This window comes from Ptychodera flava, chromosome 22 (genome assembly GCF_041260155.1).
Source record: "Ptychodera flava strain L36383 chromosome 22, AS_Pfla_20210202, whole genome shotgun sequence".
Taxonomy (NCBI): domain Eukaryota; kingdom Metazoa; phylum Hemichordata; class Enteropneusta; family Ptychoderidae; genus Ptychodera; species Ptychodera flava.
This window is the reverse complement of record NC_091949.1, coordinates 23953650-23970695: the sequence shown is the minus strand read 5'-3', so window position 1 is coordinate 23970695 and position 17046 is coordinate 23953650. Positions and strand designations below refer to the sequence as shown.

The 17046-nt window shown below is 37.0% G+C and overlaps 1 protein-coding gene across 2 annotated transcripts; it reads right to left on the bottom strand.

The window, feature by feature from the left end:
- Positions 1-240: 240 nt before the first annotated feature.
- LOC139122996 (uncharacterized) lies at positions 241-16455 on the bottom strand. Of its 2 annotated transcripts, XR_011549559.1 has the most exons (7): positions 16436-16455; positions 14177-14265; positions 13783-13935; positions 9856-12556; positions 6707-6780; positions 4757-4906; positions 241-4313 (listed from the first exon to the last, which is right to left on the bottom strand). XR_011549559.1 is itself a non-coding variant. In XM_070688932.1 (4 exons), the coding sequence occupies exons 2-4, from the start codon at positions 6753-6755 to the stop codon at positions 4114-4116; spliced, it is 399 nt and encodes a 132-aa protein (XP_070545033.1). In that variant the 5' UTR covers positions 6756-6780; positions 9856-9987; the 3' UTR covers positions 241-4113. The 2 variants fall into 2 exon arrangements, 1 of the variants encoding a protein (XP_070545033.1); XM_070688932.1 differs by lacking the exons at positions 13783-13935; positions 14177-14265; positions 16436-16455 and having other exon boundaries at positions 9856-9987.
- Positions 16456-17046: the final 591 nt, after the last annotated feature.

Below are 17046 nucleotides of genomic sequence, written 5' to 3'. Positions count from 1 at the left end.
TAGTGCGGAAATATTTTCTCAGTTACAACTTCAGACCCACCACAACTATGATAAAGACATGTCTGAGCCCTAAAAGTACGGTGGGACTGACCCTTTAATACGCCACATGGGATGCTTTACTTCAAAGCTTGCATTTCAGCAGACTTTTGCAGCTTCATTACCTTTCCAAAAGTTCAGAAACATAATCACTGGGCAACCCATACCATAAATTTCAAGACAGAGGACAGAATGTTGAACTAGTTTCGGGTAAAAAAACATCTTTTTATTTATCCACTGAAAATGTACACATCTTGAAGGAAGGAATTATTTCAGCATTCTGAAGATGTCAATATACAGACTTAACAGAAAAATGAACAAAGTCTGTCCACTAGACAGATTTGTACTCGTGAAAACTATCTACAGTGCCAATTATCAAAGAAAGTGAACACAGTGTAAAGGTGTGAAATTAGCATGCCACGATAAAAATTAATCTAATATTAGCATTTAACATATTCCTTGAGCCTTTCTTCCATTACAAAACACAGTGAGACTGCAGATGACTTGACCCACACTGAGAATTCTTCAAATCAACATATTCCTAAGGAGTACAGTTGCTTAAAAAGCTATGGGAGGACCCCCTAGGAACACACTTCATTGGTTTTGTAGTGATTGCCCCCAGTATCATTCACCTACAACCTTGTAGTATTCTTTAGGTCAAAGGTCATGTTTCAGGGTGGTATGTAGGGTTACATACACAGGTATGTTGATTGCCAACTGAATAAATCTAACCAGGTGACTAAGAGCCCTATACCATGATTTAGACTTGCACATTTTGGCTGTGCAATGGAGTAATCCATTTTCTTTGTAGGTGGGTTTTGCTACAGATGTTGTATGAGTGAACAACAGATATACAGAGTGCAAAGAAAAAGGTTGAAGAAAACCCTAAAGAAACACATAAGAAAGACAGTTGGTAAAATGAAACAAATTTCTGTGTACTCAATGTCATATACTCATTCACTAGCAGTTTATCAGAAATTGATTTTATGTTTTTGCACCACTTCCATAGAATTCAACTGATTCTCAGTACAAGTCTGTGTAATATGAAATCGAGGCAAGTCATTCTTAATGATTTGATTGTAGTCAAATCAAACGTCCACTCTGAACAACTGTTGAACTGGTCTAAATATAGGTGGTAACACACCAACACAATCTGAACATGCCCCCTTAGGGGGGGAGGTCTTGGAATCAATGAAATCATTTCAAGAGTATGTAACATGATAGCATCTCAGGGGAAAGTCAAATACAATGTCACTCATAATGCCCGGTTGGTTCTTTCTTTCGTCACTGTACAATTATTTACACACATTCTGAAATGAACACCTCAAGGTCATTCAAAAGAACAGAATTCACACTTGGATCTCTTTCACAGGTTGGTATGTCATGACCTCTCTTGACCTGAAAAGTACACACTACTCTGCTGCATTATGATTTATGGCGACTTATAAATTATATTAACCTATAAATCATGGAAATTGACATGAAAAATGACTATATTTGATACACTTGTTTGATTAATAATCCCTTTTGTATGCTACTGTCTTTGGTAATGTACATGAAAAGTATAATAATCTGAAAAGCCCATACAATGGAGCTAATTCACATCTTTGCTTCTGAAATTTATTATGGAAATACACTGAAGAAAGTTTAAGTGTTGAGAGTTGGTGCTGATGATATCTCACCTTCCAATGTACGCTCTAAACAAAGATAAGAAAACATATTTTTTCAAAATTCACCGATTCAAATCTTGCTCAAACTTGTACCCTGGCTTTAGTTTGACAAACGGAGAGGCCAAGCTTGATCTGAGAAACACATTGGGCCGGCCATGCCGTAAGGATGATGCCAAACCTGATGAATCCTGGGCCTTCACTGAGCAAATTTACAAATCAGCGTTAACTTAGGAGGTGCAGTTGCCTCGCAAAGTCATGGGAGAGCCCCCTAAGTAAATGTTGATGTTTTCAGATGGAGGTTTGGACCCAGCTCTTCAGGTGAACCAATGTTACAGAACGATGTAGAGAGAAAACCTCAATTTTAATCCCTCACGGCAGTGATGTATGACACAATATTCTGACATACTGTACTGGCTACCCTATTGGTCATGCAGCATGGTTGTAAATCTGACCTTTCCACCACAGGACATTGGCCTTTCCACCACAGGACATTGGTTGAGCCCTATTTTATCAAAGTGGCAGCTGGATTTAAGGTAGTATGCACCCTAATAGTGAAAGACTTAACTTTTGCTCAAATTTCCTAAAGGAATCTTTTAACCCACCTCATTCAAAATCATGACTAAAATTCAGGGGTCATCGTACAAATTTTGATACTAGAGAAACAAATTACCCAAGATTTACCTATATTTGAAATTCAAAATGGCTGCCACCCCTGCGTTAACTCAATGGAGAAAAAATAAAATTATTGATTTCAAAAAAATAATACAGTCAAAATTTTTCTTACACCACCACCTTTGATCAAAAAAGAATTATAAAAGCTTGAGTCTGAGTAGGTCCCCAAGGCCTTCTACCTTAAATACTGACAACAGGCAAAAAGTTGGGGGGGGGGGGGGGGGGAGGGAGGAGGAGTATAAGAATTACATACCATGCTGGACAACCATGAGGGATGAAAGAGCCTTTTTTATCCACTGGGATATATAATACTTCAACCACCACACAGTTATGCAATCATGTACAGCAAAAATAGTGTGTAACCAAACTGCGCAAGCAACTTGACATTTAGGAAAGACACAGTCTTACTGACAGCATTCAGAGAATTCCATGACGACAGGATCACAATTAAATGAAAGCCACTCCATTGAATTTTTTTGTGCTAAAAATGACGGAAATCAAAAACACAACATACCAGTACACCAACTCTGCAAATATACAGAGTTTTTTAATCTAAATTCTCTTATTTTCACAGAAATAACAACAGGAGACTAACTTACAGTAATTCCACATCTTTATCTACAGGGTCATCCACGATTTGCTATTATTATCACAATTTCTGTTATTTATTGCATAGTAGGGGGAAAAAAACAAAGATTGAAGTGTTCAACGGAATTAATGTATATAAAAATTAAAAGAAACTGAAAATTATCATCACTTTGGATGAATTTGGAGATTGGTCTATAATTTTTTTACGCAGATGTGAAAATATATCTACACAAACAGGATGAGAATAGAGAAGATCTTCAAAAAATGTTAACAGGTAAAAGTGATTATTCGAGAAATCTCTGTTTACCACATATACAAACTTTGCACCCTGGGAAAATGGTGAATTATAAACATGAACAAATTCAATGGGTAAACATAAAATTATATGATAACCTCACATTGGTATACAAATGTGAGTAAAAAACTTGCTTCTATGTACTATCGCCTTTACCTCACTTACTTGTGTCGGCAAAAGAAAAGTTTTAAAAAATGCCCGGGGGTAAAGGGTGTCAATAATCTGGGTCATCAAAGGGGAAGGGTTAAAATAATATTCACATTGCATTTTCATACAATGAGTGTGTACATATGCAAATATATGCACAAATTCATATATGAATGAAGAGATATCAATTGAATAATTTTCAGTTGACAGATACGGTGACTATTTCATCAATGATTGCTACTGGTTGATTCCAATCTTTTCTTATGCACCAACATTTGTAATTCCATCCATTTTACCTCATCAGGTTTAATTTATGTCATTCACGACAGAGCTAAAGCTTTTTACTTTTAATTCATTCTGCTATTTACAGTGCTGACAACTACTCAAATTACATTTCTGTGACACGACATTGCTTTACAATTATTGGGACACTGATGGTTCAGTCTTAGAATATACTGCCTTTGACACTATTTGACCAACACGACAAGAACTATTGCCTTTTCAAAGATCACGAAGTGTGGAAATTGTATCATAAATGTCCTTGGGCGAAACCACAAACAGCAGCAAACATTGATGAACTTGACCTGAACAATGTTGATACCCTTGAAGATCCGAGTTATGAAGCAAAAAAATATTTTCAAACTTGATTTGGAGAGGGGGATGGGGAGGGGTAGAGAAGGGGAGGATTAAAATATACTACATTGATCATTGTAAAATAACAGTGACAATAGCAAATAATGCAACGGTTGAAAACACAGCGCTGACTGCACCCACTCCATTGTCACGGTTACATCCATCTTTGCCACAGGTACTCAAACAAAGTGTAACTTTCTTCTCATCATCGAAGATACAGCCATTTTGCATGTCCTGCCTCAGACATCCTCGACTGTATGCAGAATAAGTCACTGAAAAAAAGACAACAGTTGAAATTGCGTGAGTTTATTCAAAGAGTCTGAAAGACTTTTAATGTCTACACTTGAAAGTTAGTTCTTACAAGGCTTCTTTCTGTCCATGACTTTGGAAAATATAAAAAAATTAGTGTCTGTACCATGTGTATAAACTGCAACCTTTTACAAGGTTGATGGTACACACTGAGGTATATAATTGAACATGTTAGATGGATGTAACCCTTTTCAGGGACGGTCTAATCATTTGGTAAATTGTTTCACTGACTGTTTCGCAAAGAATTCAGAATTGGGGCGTTATTGTCCATTTTGTTGAAATTTTTTAGATTTTTAGGCGATGGTGTTGTATTAGCTGAAGAGAAACTTTGGACAGAGATCTGGAAATGTCACAAGATGACAGTACAAGCTGTGCAAGGTTGTGAACAAAGATCAGGTGAGCTTACCAACTCCTTCATCTGAATCTTCCCTCTGAGTGTAACAAAAATTAGCATCTTCTTCACATTCTAGGGCCTTCATCTTTTTCTCATTGCCTTTGACTCCACCGCAGTTGTTGTAACCTACACCAGCACACTGGAGACATTTGAGAGCATCAGCTGAAACAAACAATACAAATTTTAAATTAATGCCTAAAAGGGCTCTCCACAAAGAGATTTGGTGTTGTTTGTTTTTTTTTTTTTTTTTTTTTTGGTTGGGGGGGGGGGGGGGGGGGGATAATAGGCAACCCCTCTGTTTTTGGAGCAATGTATTACTATTTCAATAACTGTACAAAAGACTACATTTCACAACAAAAGAATATGCAAATCATGCACACTTGCAAATCAAAGACAAGCTGGCCTTGTCAGAGCTAATTTTTGTTGTTGAAGAGTAACCCAACTACTATCACTAAATCGGATACACCACTTCTTTGTATGGACCTCTGCTTATCATGTAAGAACTAAGATTGAAAGATTTAGCCGTATGAGGGCGCTCCACAACCTCTGACCCTATACCATGACTGAAGGCGTAGTGTAAGTTTCCATCGTGATCTAAAAGTAAATAAGTGCTGCCGACAATTTGCTGACAAGCCACACTTCTCCATCATGTAAATAAGGTTTAGCCTAATTTAAATATTGGTCACATAATTATGGTATCGTTTCATATATAATCATCGCGTGGTCATGACAACACTGTCAATCAAAACATTTATTGGCCCACTTTGCATAATCGCTCAAGATGGCAAATAAAAATAACTGTACGCGAGCATTATGTGTTGCTAAACTAGTTCAGTCAGAATTCTTTTATGAATGGATCTTTAAGCAACTTCTTGTGACATAAAAGGGGCCTCTTTTTCACTTAGCATAGAGGAATGCTCACCTTGAAGTTTGCAAGGTGTGGAGAGATTTCATTCTTGAATGTAAAAGATTGATCTTTTCAAGCTCAACTTTCGAAAACCAGAATTTAGTTCTGTGATGTTAACGAAAACAAACTAGGGATTCCTCATATTATTTGTTTATATATATGACAGGTTATATAGGCGGAGCAACCAAGAGGGCTACATTCATGAATATGCTAATCTTGATCACACTCTTACCAAGCCAATGAGCAGTCCTATTAACAGGCATACTTTTAATAAAAAAAATACTGTGATATGATTGGTTCAAACAAGATTTTGATGAAGAACAGATATCAAACAAGGCACCCTTCAGATATACTGTAGGGTCGGAGGTCGCAGAGTGCCAAAGCACTTGCACACAGCTGAATCTCAAAGTTTCAGTTAAGTAAGAAGCAAGACTGTGACATAAATATAAAAAAAAATTCTTCACACTATGGCACATAAGTGATTTGATAAACCACACTATGCAGCTCATGTACCAATACTACCAAAACTGATTTGCATATCATTTCATATTTTTCAAATGCTCTGAAAGATTTTAACTTAATTTTAATTTTAATTCAAATTTTTAAATTTTTATTCAATCTAGTTATCTAGCTCAAAAACATTTTTGATTTCACTGTATCACTGCAAGAACATCATGAATATACGAGCATGTGCAATGCATAGATAGTTTTCAAATATTTCACAATGTCCTCTGCATATCAGTTTCATAACATCCTTATACCACAAGATTGTGTGACTAATACATTTTCACTATAAAAGATTAGAATTTTGAAGGTTATTTGGTCATGCCTGATGAAGACGAGGTCATCAAACTTCCTCGGAGTCGGGAAATAAGAAGATTTGACATTGAAATCAACCTGGCCTTGCGAACGTATATGAACAAGCTTTTAACAAACCTTAATTAAACCATTTCAAAGTCTCTTTGGAATATTTCTAAATTTTCAAATTTTATTAGAATAGTATAGTGGATGTGTACTGGAATTAGCAAAACACTTGTTTGGCAACAGAATCTTACCTGTGTAAAATGCTGCTATGCATAAAATTGTGGCTATGAGGATCTTCATTTTCAGAGGCTATATATAGATGACCCTGCAATGAAAAGTAAATACTGTAACTCTTTGGAGATATCTACTTAATCTAGGGTCAACTTGTATTTGAATGGTGTAAAATAGCAACTGTAATCCCAATAAAGCTTTGCAACATGTACAATAATGAAAATGTAATTATCAACACTTGTATTACAAGGTTCATATTCATGAATGTACATATTATTAGCATGTTGCCAATGCCAGTAAGCTGACCTATTAATCTATACCAACACGTCTAAAGATTTCAGAAGGCAATCTAATAAATCTAAAGTACAATGAATCTGTTTCACTTAATATAGGATATTATTTTCCACGACACCATTGGAGAAATCACAGGGTTTTTTGCCTGGGTTTGGGAGGACAAATAAATGGTTTAGAAACACTGGTGCCATAGCATTTCTGTTCTAATATGAATGCACTGGCATATTTATGGGGAACCTGAAAACATTGGGGATGGGGGAGGTCGGCAATGGAGACAGGGAAAAATTTACCTCTGTATCATTGCATAATAAACTACACCTAGCTGCTGAAGGATACAAGTTGGGGCAGAGAAAAACGAGGAGGATCGCAAGGTGACCTTTGTCAAATTCTTGTAGTAAGGGGTGGTAGTAGTATGGGTAGGGGACTGGCATTCCTGTGCTTGGGAAATATTTGCTCGAAAATCAAGCGCTTTGAAAGCCCTTATGTAATGTGTGTACATAGCCTCAACATTTACCACTGTGAGTACAGCTATACAATTTGAATGTACTGTACTGCAATTTATAGTTTGACGAAATTTCTCGTCAACAGAAAGTTGAAGTAATTTCTCTGAATCTGCCATAAAAATCTGAAAGGCATGGAAGACTGATATACCCACACAAAAATTGTTAAGTCATAATTATCATGATTTTCTAATGAAGTTCAAATCTGTATGCATCTTATCCTGATTCACGTTATATTATTAAATCATTATACTTCTTTGACAAATATCTGGTTTTAACTAACTGGTACTATAGATTCTTGGCATCATATCAAAGTTTGATCCAGAAGCTGAGGACTGGTTTGTGTCTTCACTTCAAGGTCACCCACATCTCATTAAATTACTGATGAATTTAGGTTAATGAATTATGATGGATAACAGTTCCACTCTGCCTTTTGGTTCTACAGGGCACAAATTGACTCTCATTAAAGGAACAGTGATTTTGTTAGGGAAATTACATAATTCATCTAACGTTGTTTTCCTAGTTTCCTTGAACAAAGACGCCGTCTTAGTAGAAGCAATAAGAAAACCATATTGTCAGGTAGTATTTTCTAACCTTAGCTTGATCAATATTTATTTGTATATTATGAGGCTTGGTGATGGTGAAATGGTGCTGTACTCTTCATGAGGAAGCCCTACTAGTGCCCTACTAGCCCTATTAGTGAAAGTGAACAAACATTCAAAATTTACCAACCATTTTCAGTACGATGCCTTCAGAAAGACAATATGCAAACCTATGGGAGATACATCCTCCATTCCAAGAAAGTTTATGCTCAGTATTAACTCCAAATGAATTGCTTTCATTCTTACTGCATACTATGTTGGCGAAATTGTCATTTGACTGATAACAGAAAACACCACCAATCTCTATTGTGCATAGCCTTGGCAAATGAACAGTAGTACACTGATATAAAATGGTATTCATATCTGCCTGTCTACCTGTACTCCCTTGTGGTACAAAGATTAAATGAATGATGTACACTTGGGTAAAAATTTACGTCCCTATGCTCCTTTCTGATCAATCCTGACAAAAAATGATGTTTCAGATGTTTAAGTCTAAAGTTACAGGATGTCAGATGTAACCAAATATGGCTTGGTAGGATTTTGCATACAATTATACCAGCATCACTGAAGCATGTGAGAATACACACAGTCCTTGTGACACAAAGATACTCTGAATTTTAAATATCATCAATGAAAACCATGAATACTTTGTAAAGTTTTGTGTAAAAAAAAACCTATTAAATAAGACATAATACAGTATTGTGTCTTATTTAACAAGGTTTTTTTGAGAATTATATGTACCATTGTCTTTCAATCATATGGTATAAGATATGCAAACACAAAATTTGCGAAAAACTGTAATGAGTTCAATCATGTACACTGTAATTTTAAAAAGATATGACCCACAGTGTACAAGAATCACCATGGTTTTGCTGGGATATGATCACACTATTGTTGTATCGTCAGTGACAGTGCCAATGGCTTCTGTAGTTGTGAGCGAATCATGTATGGAAATTTATTATACCATTAGGGCATTTTTTTAAATGAGATGTTATCAGTTATGACACACAAATGACATTTGGTAGACTTGAACTTGAATGACTAAGTATTCTTGTGGCAAGTGTGAATGGTGCGTCTCCGAACTACTGGTGAAACAGTGGAAGAAGTGATGACCGCAAAGAGTCAACCTGACCTCTGTATCGATCCGAGGCTTAGTCACCAGCATATGGCTTCAAAGCATGACTGTGAGGCTTATCGTATATTCTTACATTACAAGACATACAATGTGACGCCATTTTCCTAGTTCTGGGTAACACTAATGGCCTTCGCAAACTATCACCATTGTTGTACCGACTACCCGTCGAAAACTATTCTGCGAGAACCCCCTATTAAGCCTTAAGGAGTTGATTGGTGGTTTCTCTAGGATGGCATGAGCACGGGGCACACGGGGAAAGGTCATCGTTCACGCTGCAGTCCACAGCCAGTAATTGTTACATATCCCCTTACTGTTCTACACCAATGTTCGTCATAGAGGATGTGCATTCGGCAAGATCGAGACCTATTTTAACTCAAATACCCGTATGAAGATTATGGCGGTAAACGATTGGAGAAACAGGCACATAAATGTCAAAGTTACGTTTGTAGTACACATTTACTGTGGGAGCATACAAATGCTTCGTCGCCATATTGAATACGCTGGTGTGCCGCGATGCCGGGAAGGTGCGCTCTACATTCAGCTCATATTCGCCAAATTATTGAATAAATCCACGGGACACTTTATGTGGCATCGTGGTAGAAATATTAAAATGATAATGATTAGGGTTAAGTACTTACCGAAAACACCGAACTTGTCAATATTGAGGAGAATACCCCAGAGAAAGCACTACCGTTGAAAGTCCAACCGGCGTGAGACACTTACGTTCCTTGGGTGAAAGTATTTTGCATAAAGTCGTGCATGCGCCGTAAGGGCGAAATGCATTAACACGCGCTTTGATCTATAAATAACAGGCCAGTGATGAAAATGTTGTAATATTCTAATAATCGCACAAAAAATCTCACAAAATACAGATAAATCAACTTGAAGGGTAATCATTTCATTGTGCTTGTCTATGCTTCACTTGTTTTCCAAATTAGCGACTCATTTTAATCATGCAAGCCTTGTGCTCAATTAATCTACCACCCGTTTATAGGTACAAGTTCATACCAGGCTCAGCAAAAGAAACTTCCCTTTCAAAAGCGAAACATATCATACAAATGATATTACAGATACATGGACGTAAAAAGTTTACGTTCTTGTCCAAACGATTATGTAATTTCCAACAGTCGCACTATAGATAAATAAAAATGCAACAGATCAGCGTAAAGTCTACCGGCAAAGTGTATTTAATTAACAGAAAACAAATATCAAAATATCAGCTATGACTTATTTTGCCCGCTTCCAATCGTTTAGGTTTTACGCAAAAGAAGTGGAACTTAAACTTGTCACGTTAGAATTTACTAGTCAGGCAAAAAATAGAAACTACAACGGTAAGACCCTATGTACCCGCTGACCTTATTTATTGCCGGAAATGCCCTTTAACTGCACACAGTAACATTCAAGAACAAGAGATTGCTGTTGGTATAAAAAAAACGACTTTCCTGAAATATTCCCTTCGAATGTAGTACGTACATGCAGAAAATGCCTTTCAAGGAAATGACAGTTTTCGGGAATGGAACATTAGAGGGCCAGTAACTCACTAAAAGCATGTCATAGATATTCACTTTTAGCTTGTCAACTTAACGTCCATATGTGTAAAATGTACAAGAATTATTTACATTTGAATATTTGACTGGACCAGAATTCAGTCGTCGACAATAACAATGCAGTCTGTATGTACAAACCTGGATACTGTGTATCTCAACATGCTTTGGGGAGTACTCAGAACACGGGATTATTGTTGACATTAAAAAGTCAAAAGTTAAAGCCACTGGTCCATTAGTGGAGACAAAACAGCATCTAACGCATTGACATAAGAGTTTTTAAATTTGGCATCCAAAAGCGTGTTAAACCAAGTATCTAAACTACACTGCTAGAATGTAGAGAATATCAATAAACTGCATAAAATTGCTGTCAAAGGGTCTGATGAGTATACAGAAAGCAGACATCTCACTTTTTTTGTGATATTTTTCTAAACTTGTTGGTAATGGCCTGAAAACTAGAAGGTAGTGGTATATATATATATATATATATATATATATATATATATATATATATATATATATATATATATATATAATATATTATATATATGTGTGTGTGTGTGTGTGTGTGTGTGTGTGTGTGTGTGTGTGTGTACGCATGCATGTATGTATGTATATATATGTATATATTTATATATCGTTTTGTATTAAATATTTAATGCTTCCATTTGCTGATCATAAATGTATATTTAATCTTGATACTCTAAGACTGTGTTGCGATTTGAATAAAGTGAGCTAACAAGGGAATAAAATTTGGGAGAAAAAAAGACATATTACATCTAGTTACGATGGCAACGTACATATTCCATTACATGATGATTCCCGAAGATTACCTTGGACTCATACTATGGGGCTATATTTTTTTTTTGTATTTTACAATGTCTGACTACATTTTTACACTCTCTATGATCATACTGATACTGTAATCTAATATTTAAAGCTGACGGAAATATCTTGTCGAACGGACAAATTAAACCCCAAGTTTCCAGGAAGGCTAACAACTTTCACAAAAGGATGACATAGATTGCTTGCCGTGAGAATTTCAGTTTAACTGCATAGGTAAATAAACTGCGATCGTTCATAATACAATTATAGCTTCATGACGGGTAAGTTAGATTATTAAAGCGGTGTTTTCTCTCTTTCTTTCCCATTTCAAGATCTGCCTTGACAAGGTTTGTTTACAGTTACTGGGATAAAATAGTAAAAAGCCTACAATATAACTTTTTCAATCAAATTACAGTGTGTAGCTCTGTAGTATAAACAACATGTCAATATACACAACACTTACTTGTAGACAAATCTTCTCAGAAAGAGCCTTCTTTTGGTGAAAACATTCAGATCTTAGCGACACCGACTTCGAACATGCCAATAGGGATGGATAATTTGTACTCAAAGTTGCCATTGGGGGCGCTAGAACTGGGCAAGAAGAATCTTGAGAGAGAAAGAGAAAAGCCACCTCCCTGATACTGCATTTAATAAAATTTCAGTGATGCCGGGTTCTATCATGTCACTGTTCGTACAATGACATGATATTCAGCAGCTTTTTGGGTAGAAATTGAAAGCTTAAAAAATACTCGTTATAATTAAAAATCGGCCAGTCCTCAGTAAAATAAGAGCGCTATTCCAAATGTCATTATGACGGCAAGTACTGAAAATTGAAGTCCACTCGCACTATTGTCTCGGTTACAACCATCTGTGTTGCAGGATGAGTAGCAAGTTGACATTGTCTCTCCCACGTTGCAAAAATTTCCTAGACTTTCTTTACTGCAGCCTCTCTCGTACGCACTGTTGGTTACTGAAAGGAAATTGATATTTGATGGTCGACTATTTCAGGGAAATAATGTCGTTTTACACCCCTTTTGACTGTTAGGAGATTGTCAATAGCCCTTGAAATCGACCAGAAATCAATAAACATACTGATATACACACAACAGCTCAGGTGAAATTCAATTTTTTTCTGAAGGCAGAGATGTGCAATATTTCAAAGCAGCCATACAGCACTTTTTGCAGATTCAACAGTTTGTCCTCGTTTTCGTCCCTCTTTCTCTCTTAAAGGTAGGTTGCGACTCAAAAGTGAACGACTTAAAGTTTTATTGAAACTTTCATGAATGAAACTTTCAACCATTTAATTCTGGATTGATCTATTTAGAATAAGAACCAGGCGTCACCGTGTATGGTTTGCTGCAAGAGAAACAAGTTACCAACATCATGAACATTTACCGATATTTGGTGGCCATCCCTGTTTAACTCTCGACTTCTAAAATCTAAGACATCGAAATTTTTTTCACTCCAAGAACCTTAAAATGAGCCCAACAAGTAGTAGATCAGAAAAGAAATGTAAAATTTGAGATTCTGCATGTCAGTCCTCGACACGTATTCTACCTGTATATTTCACAGTACACTCTTTCAGTATGTCTCGTGATGCTGGTTAATTTCAAAATGTTAGTGTCAAGAGAGAGAGAGAGAGCAAATTTGTCTCTTTGCATGATGAACTATGTTTCTCAATGTATTTCACGGCTAGAGGAAAAATGTAGAGTTTACAGTGACTGCGGTCTATCTTTTGCGTTCCCGTAATAGAGCTGGGTTCAAAATTTTCATACTATTGGCGTCTATCTATCTATATATCTATCTATCTATCGATCTATCTATCTATCTATCTATCTATCTATCTATCTATCTATCTATCTATCTATCTATCTATCTATCTATCTATCTATCTATCTATCCCCCTCTCTTAATATATCTATCTGTCCATCTTTCTATCTATATGTTTATGTGTCTGCCTGTCTGTCTGTGTATCCCTCTGCCTTAGAGTCTGTTCGCCTGGCTGTCTACCTGTCTACCTATACATATCAACGAATGTATAATTTTGTAAGTGAAGACGGACCCCGTCCCCGGTCGAAGGACCTTCAATTTCTTTTTTTAAGAGGCATGGCATAGAAGGCAGGATCAACAAACTTAAACACGTCTGGTTAGTTTGGAAATCGTTCAACAGACAACAAAGTATTAAAAAACACTCACTTTTTCCTTCGTTATCGTCTTCTCTCATCACAAAGCACCAATTATGTTCTGGATTAAGACACGGCAGTGCTTTCATCTTCTTCTCTTTGCCCCATTTGCCGCCACAGTCGTTGTAACCTACACCGACGCACTGTAGACAGTTGATACTATCAACTGCCGCACGTAACATGAAAAGTACATGAATATGAGGTAAAGTTGTTGATATCATCATCATCATCATCATCATCATCATCATCAGCATCATCATCATCTTCGTCGTCGTCGTCATCATCATCATCATCATCATCATCATCATCATCATCATCGTCGTCGTCGTTTTTGTCATCGATGTCAACGTTGTTGTCTTCAGCATCTTCGTCATAATCTTCGTCAGAAATTTAATACGAATACCTACCTCTTTTAAATTCTAAGACCACAACGAGGAAGGCTACAAATGTAAGCCACTGCAATTTCATTCTGATCTGCTCTTGATTGAATGGTTGGCTGGTAGGGAGATTTGTGGGGGGGGAGAGAGAGGGAGAGAGAGAGAGAGAGAGAGAGAGAGAGAGAGAGAGAGAGAGAGAGAGAGAGAGAGAGAGAGAGAGAAGAAGAGAGAGAGAGAGAGAGAGAGAGAGAGTACATCAAGTAGCACATTCCGAAATATTTTCATTTATTGCATACAAATCAAACGATTCTTACAACGTTAACAAGTATTGATGTGACCCTGTGCATGCAATTGAGTGTCTGGCGGATATACTTTCACGCTGATCAGCATTTCAGAAGAAGGAACAGTTGACAAAGTTTTCCTCGCTGTATCAATGTTCTAACATGTTCGGAATTCTTTTCTTTTTGTCTTTCGATCATAATTGCAGAGGGTCAGTTCAAAATGATCGATTACTTTTATTTTCTGCACGGTTTATAACTGCCAATTCCAATTAAACTCTACCCTGGATGAAGAAACAGCCGAAAATTCCGATTTCACTTCTTCAAATTAAGTGGTGCACCTTCCTCTTGACCGAAATATATGTCGCCCTCTCGTGGCATACTTTTCTGCCAACTTTTCCCCTTTTCCCAAAAGTCATACGGTGTGGGCAATCACGTTCAAAGGCCATGAAAGGTTATGTGATTGCAAACTTTCTGTACTCTGACCGAGACGACGAGTGGTTATTAATTGCTATACTTTTGCAGACTACACACAGTCACGCGAGAAGTATATGAATCATATTAATTCACTGCGCTGTATAATCTTTGGCAGTACGCGAGATGTTGACCAGCGTGATTACCGTTTCCCGAGTGATGTTCTGAGTCTGAGATCAATGGTTTGATAGGGGTTACGAAGTCCCGCGTTCCACGTATGTTACACTCTCGAGGTAATGCCAATGTATGAAGTAATAAAGGATAAATCCAAGACAATGATGAATTCATGTATGATCAGATATTAAATTACAATAAGACGAACTGTGCAACAATTAGAGTGCTATAAAGTTACGTTTCTCATCGACTATTACAACAAAAACCTCAAAGTATTTATATGCCTGGCATGGTAACTATTAATAGCAACAGAAAGGGAATTTTGCGCAAAATGCTAAAAAGAGGTAAATGGAGAGATACAATTTTATCGTCAGCCATTCTCAGTCTATTTTAAGTATTTATATCGAGCAACGTAAATAGTTAGAGGAACTGAGATAAACTTATTATGTGCCACCAACAAATAATGAATAAACATTTGTGAATAGCTGAAAGGGAGAAGTTACATGTAATGAAAACACGCTCAACTACGCGTAAAACGGCAGTGACAGACAGATACCGAGCTTCATACACAGTTTCACCACCAAGAATGTTTCAAACACAGAGTAGATGAGTGGCGACAGAGTATTAGGGTGCTAACATGAATGAACGCTGCCATTTCAGAATTACAGTCTATCACGGAAATCTGAGGCCGTTGGAGCGGGGATGGGAGTTCAGATAGAATTATGAGTTACAAGTAAGCAGAAGTTAAAATTTGTCATAAAGGGAAGTACGCTCATCAATTTGCAGGTTTTTCACGACTGGTTATGTGCTATGTACGACGGTAACATAGTAAATAAGATACTTTTCCCTTGGGATGTGCGATCAGAGCGTCCCTTTCTGCGAAGGACATTTTCGCCGAAATCACCGCTTGAGTAAAATTCGATAAATTACGTACATTTTCCCAGCGTGTCAAATGCAAAATCTTGCAACACACAGTTTAAAATCAATCGATCAAAATACACTGAACGCGATAAGCTGGGCATAGAAATCACTATCTGGGGCTGTGTTGACATGTTCAAATAAACCGAGGTGCAAAAGCTTAATGATCTGCGACAAGCACAGCACAGAAAACACATCTTTCATCTGGTAACTGCAAACCTGAAGGAACACAATTTGTCTTCCGCTAATCTCGTAATCAGTACGGGGCCATAGGCCATAGAGATATTATTTATGGGTCATAAACTGTATCACGAACTTAGAACTACTGCTATCTTTCACCTGAAGGCGATTTTCAGCGTCGTACAACATGCAACATAACTTCGACGATTTGTAAAACTACGAATGACGTAATCATAAAATATCCTAGTTAAGTATTCATTTCTTTTTTCTTCGGATTGCATCGATTACTACCTGACGGAATTTATCATGATATTATCGAAATTACCTGTTTTTCGCTGCACAGACGTCTAATACGCGGTATGTTCAGCACCACGCATTTCGGAGTTACAAACGAGATTATGGGTGAAAGGTCAGGGTACGAGGCAGATGGTGTCACATTGTGTATGGGCTTCCAAATGAAACTTCGGTACTTCTCGACGAATATGTCGGCTAAGTTGAACACACCTTTGTGTCTTAAAGTCGACGTATACAACCTTACCTTCTCTGAAACTTGTGATTGATATAATATTTCGTAATATCCGTAATTGGTTCAAAAGAATCGATAAGAACACCATGACCCAATCGATCAATTTACATGCACCAATGTTGGAACACGGGCTCCTATTCATGGCCAGAGGGTAATTTAGTAAATTATCGCACCGGGGGCCACACAACAAAGAAATATTTCACAACCAATTGAACTAAATCAACTATATAAAGAGTCTTACCTACAAAATATCCCGTAAAAATCAAGGAAAGGTGAAATATAGATGCAAAATTGTTGACGTTGCTACTATCACGCCGGGTTAGAAATTTCCACGAGTTTATATTAACTGATAAGGGATTAATCATTGACTGACAGATATGTAAGTTAATCGGCGAGCATGCGTAAACGTA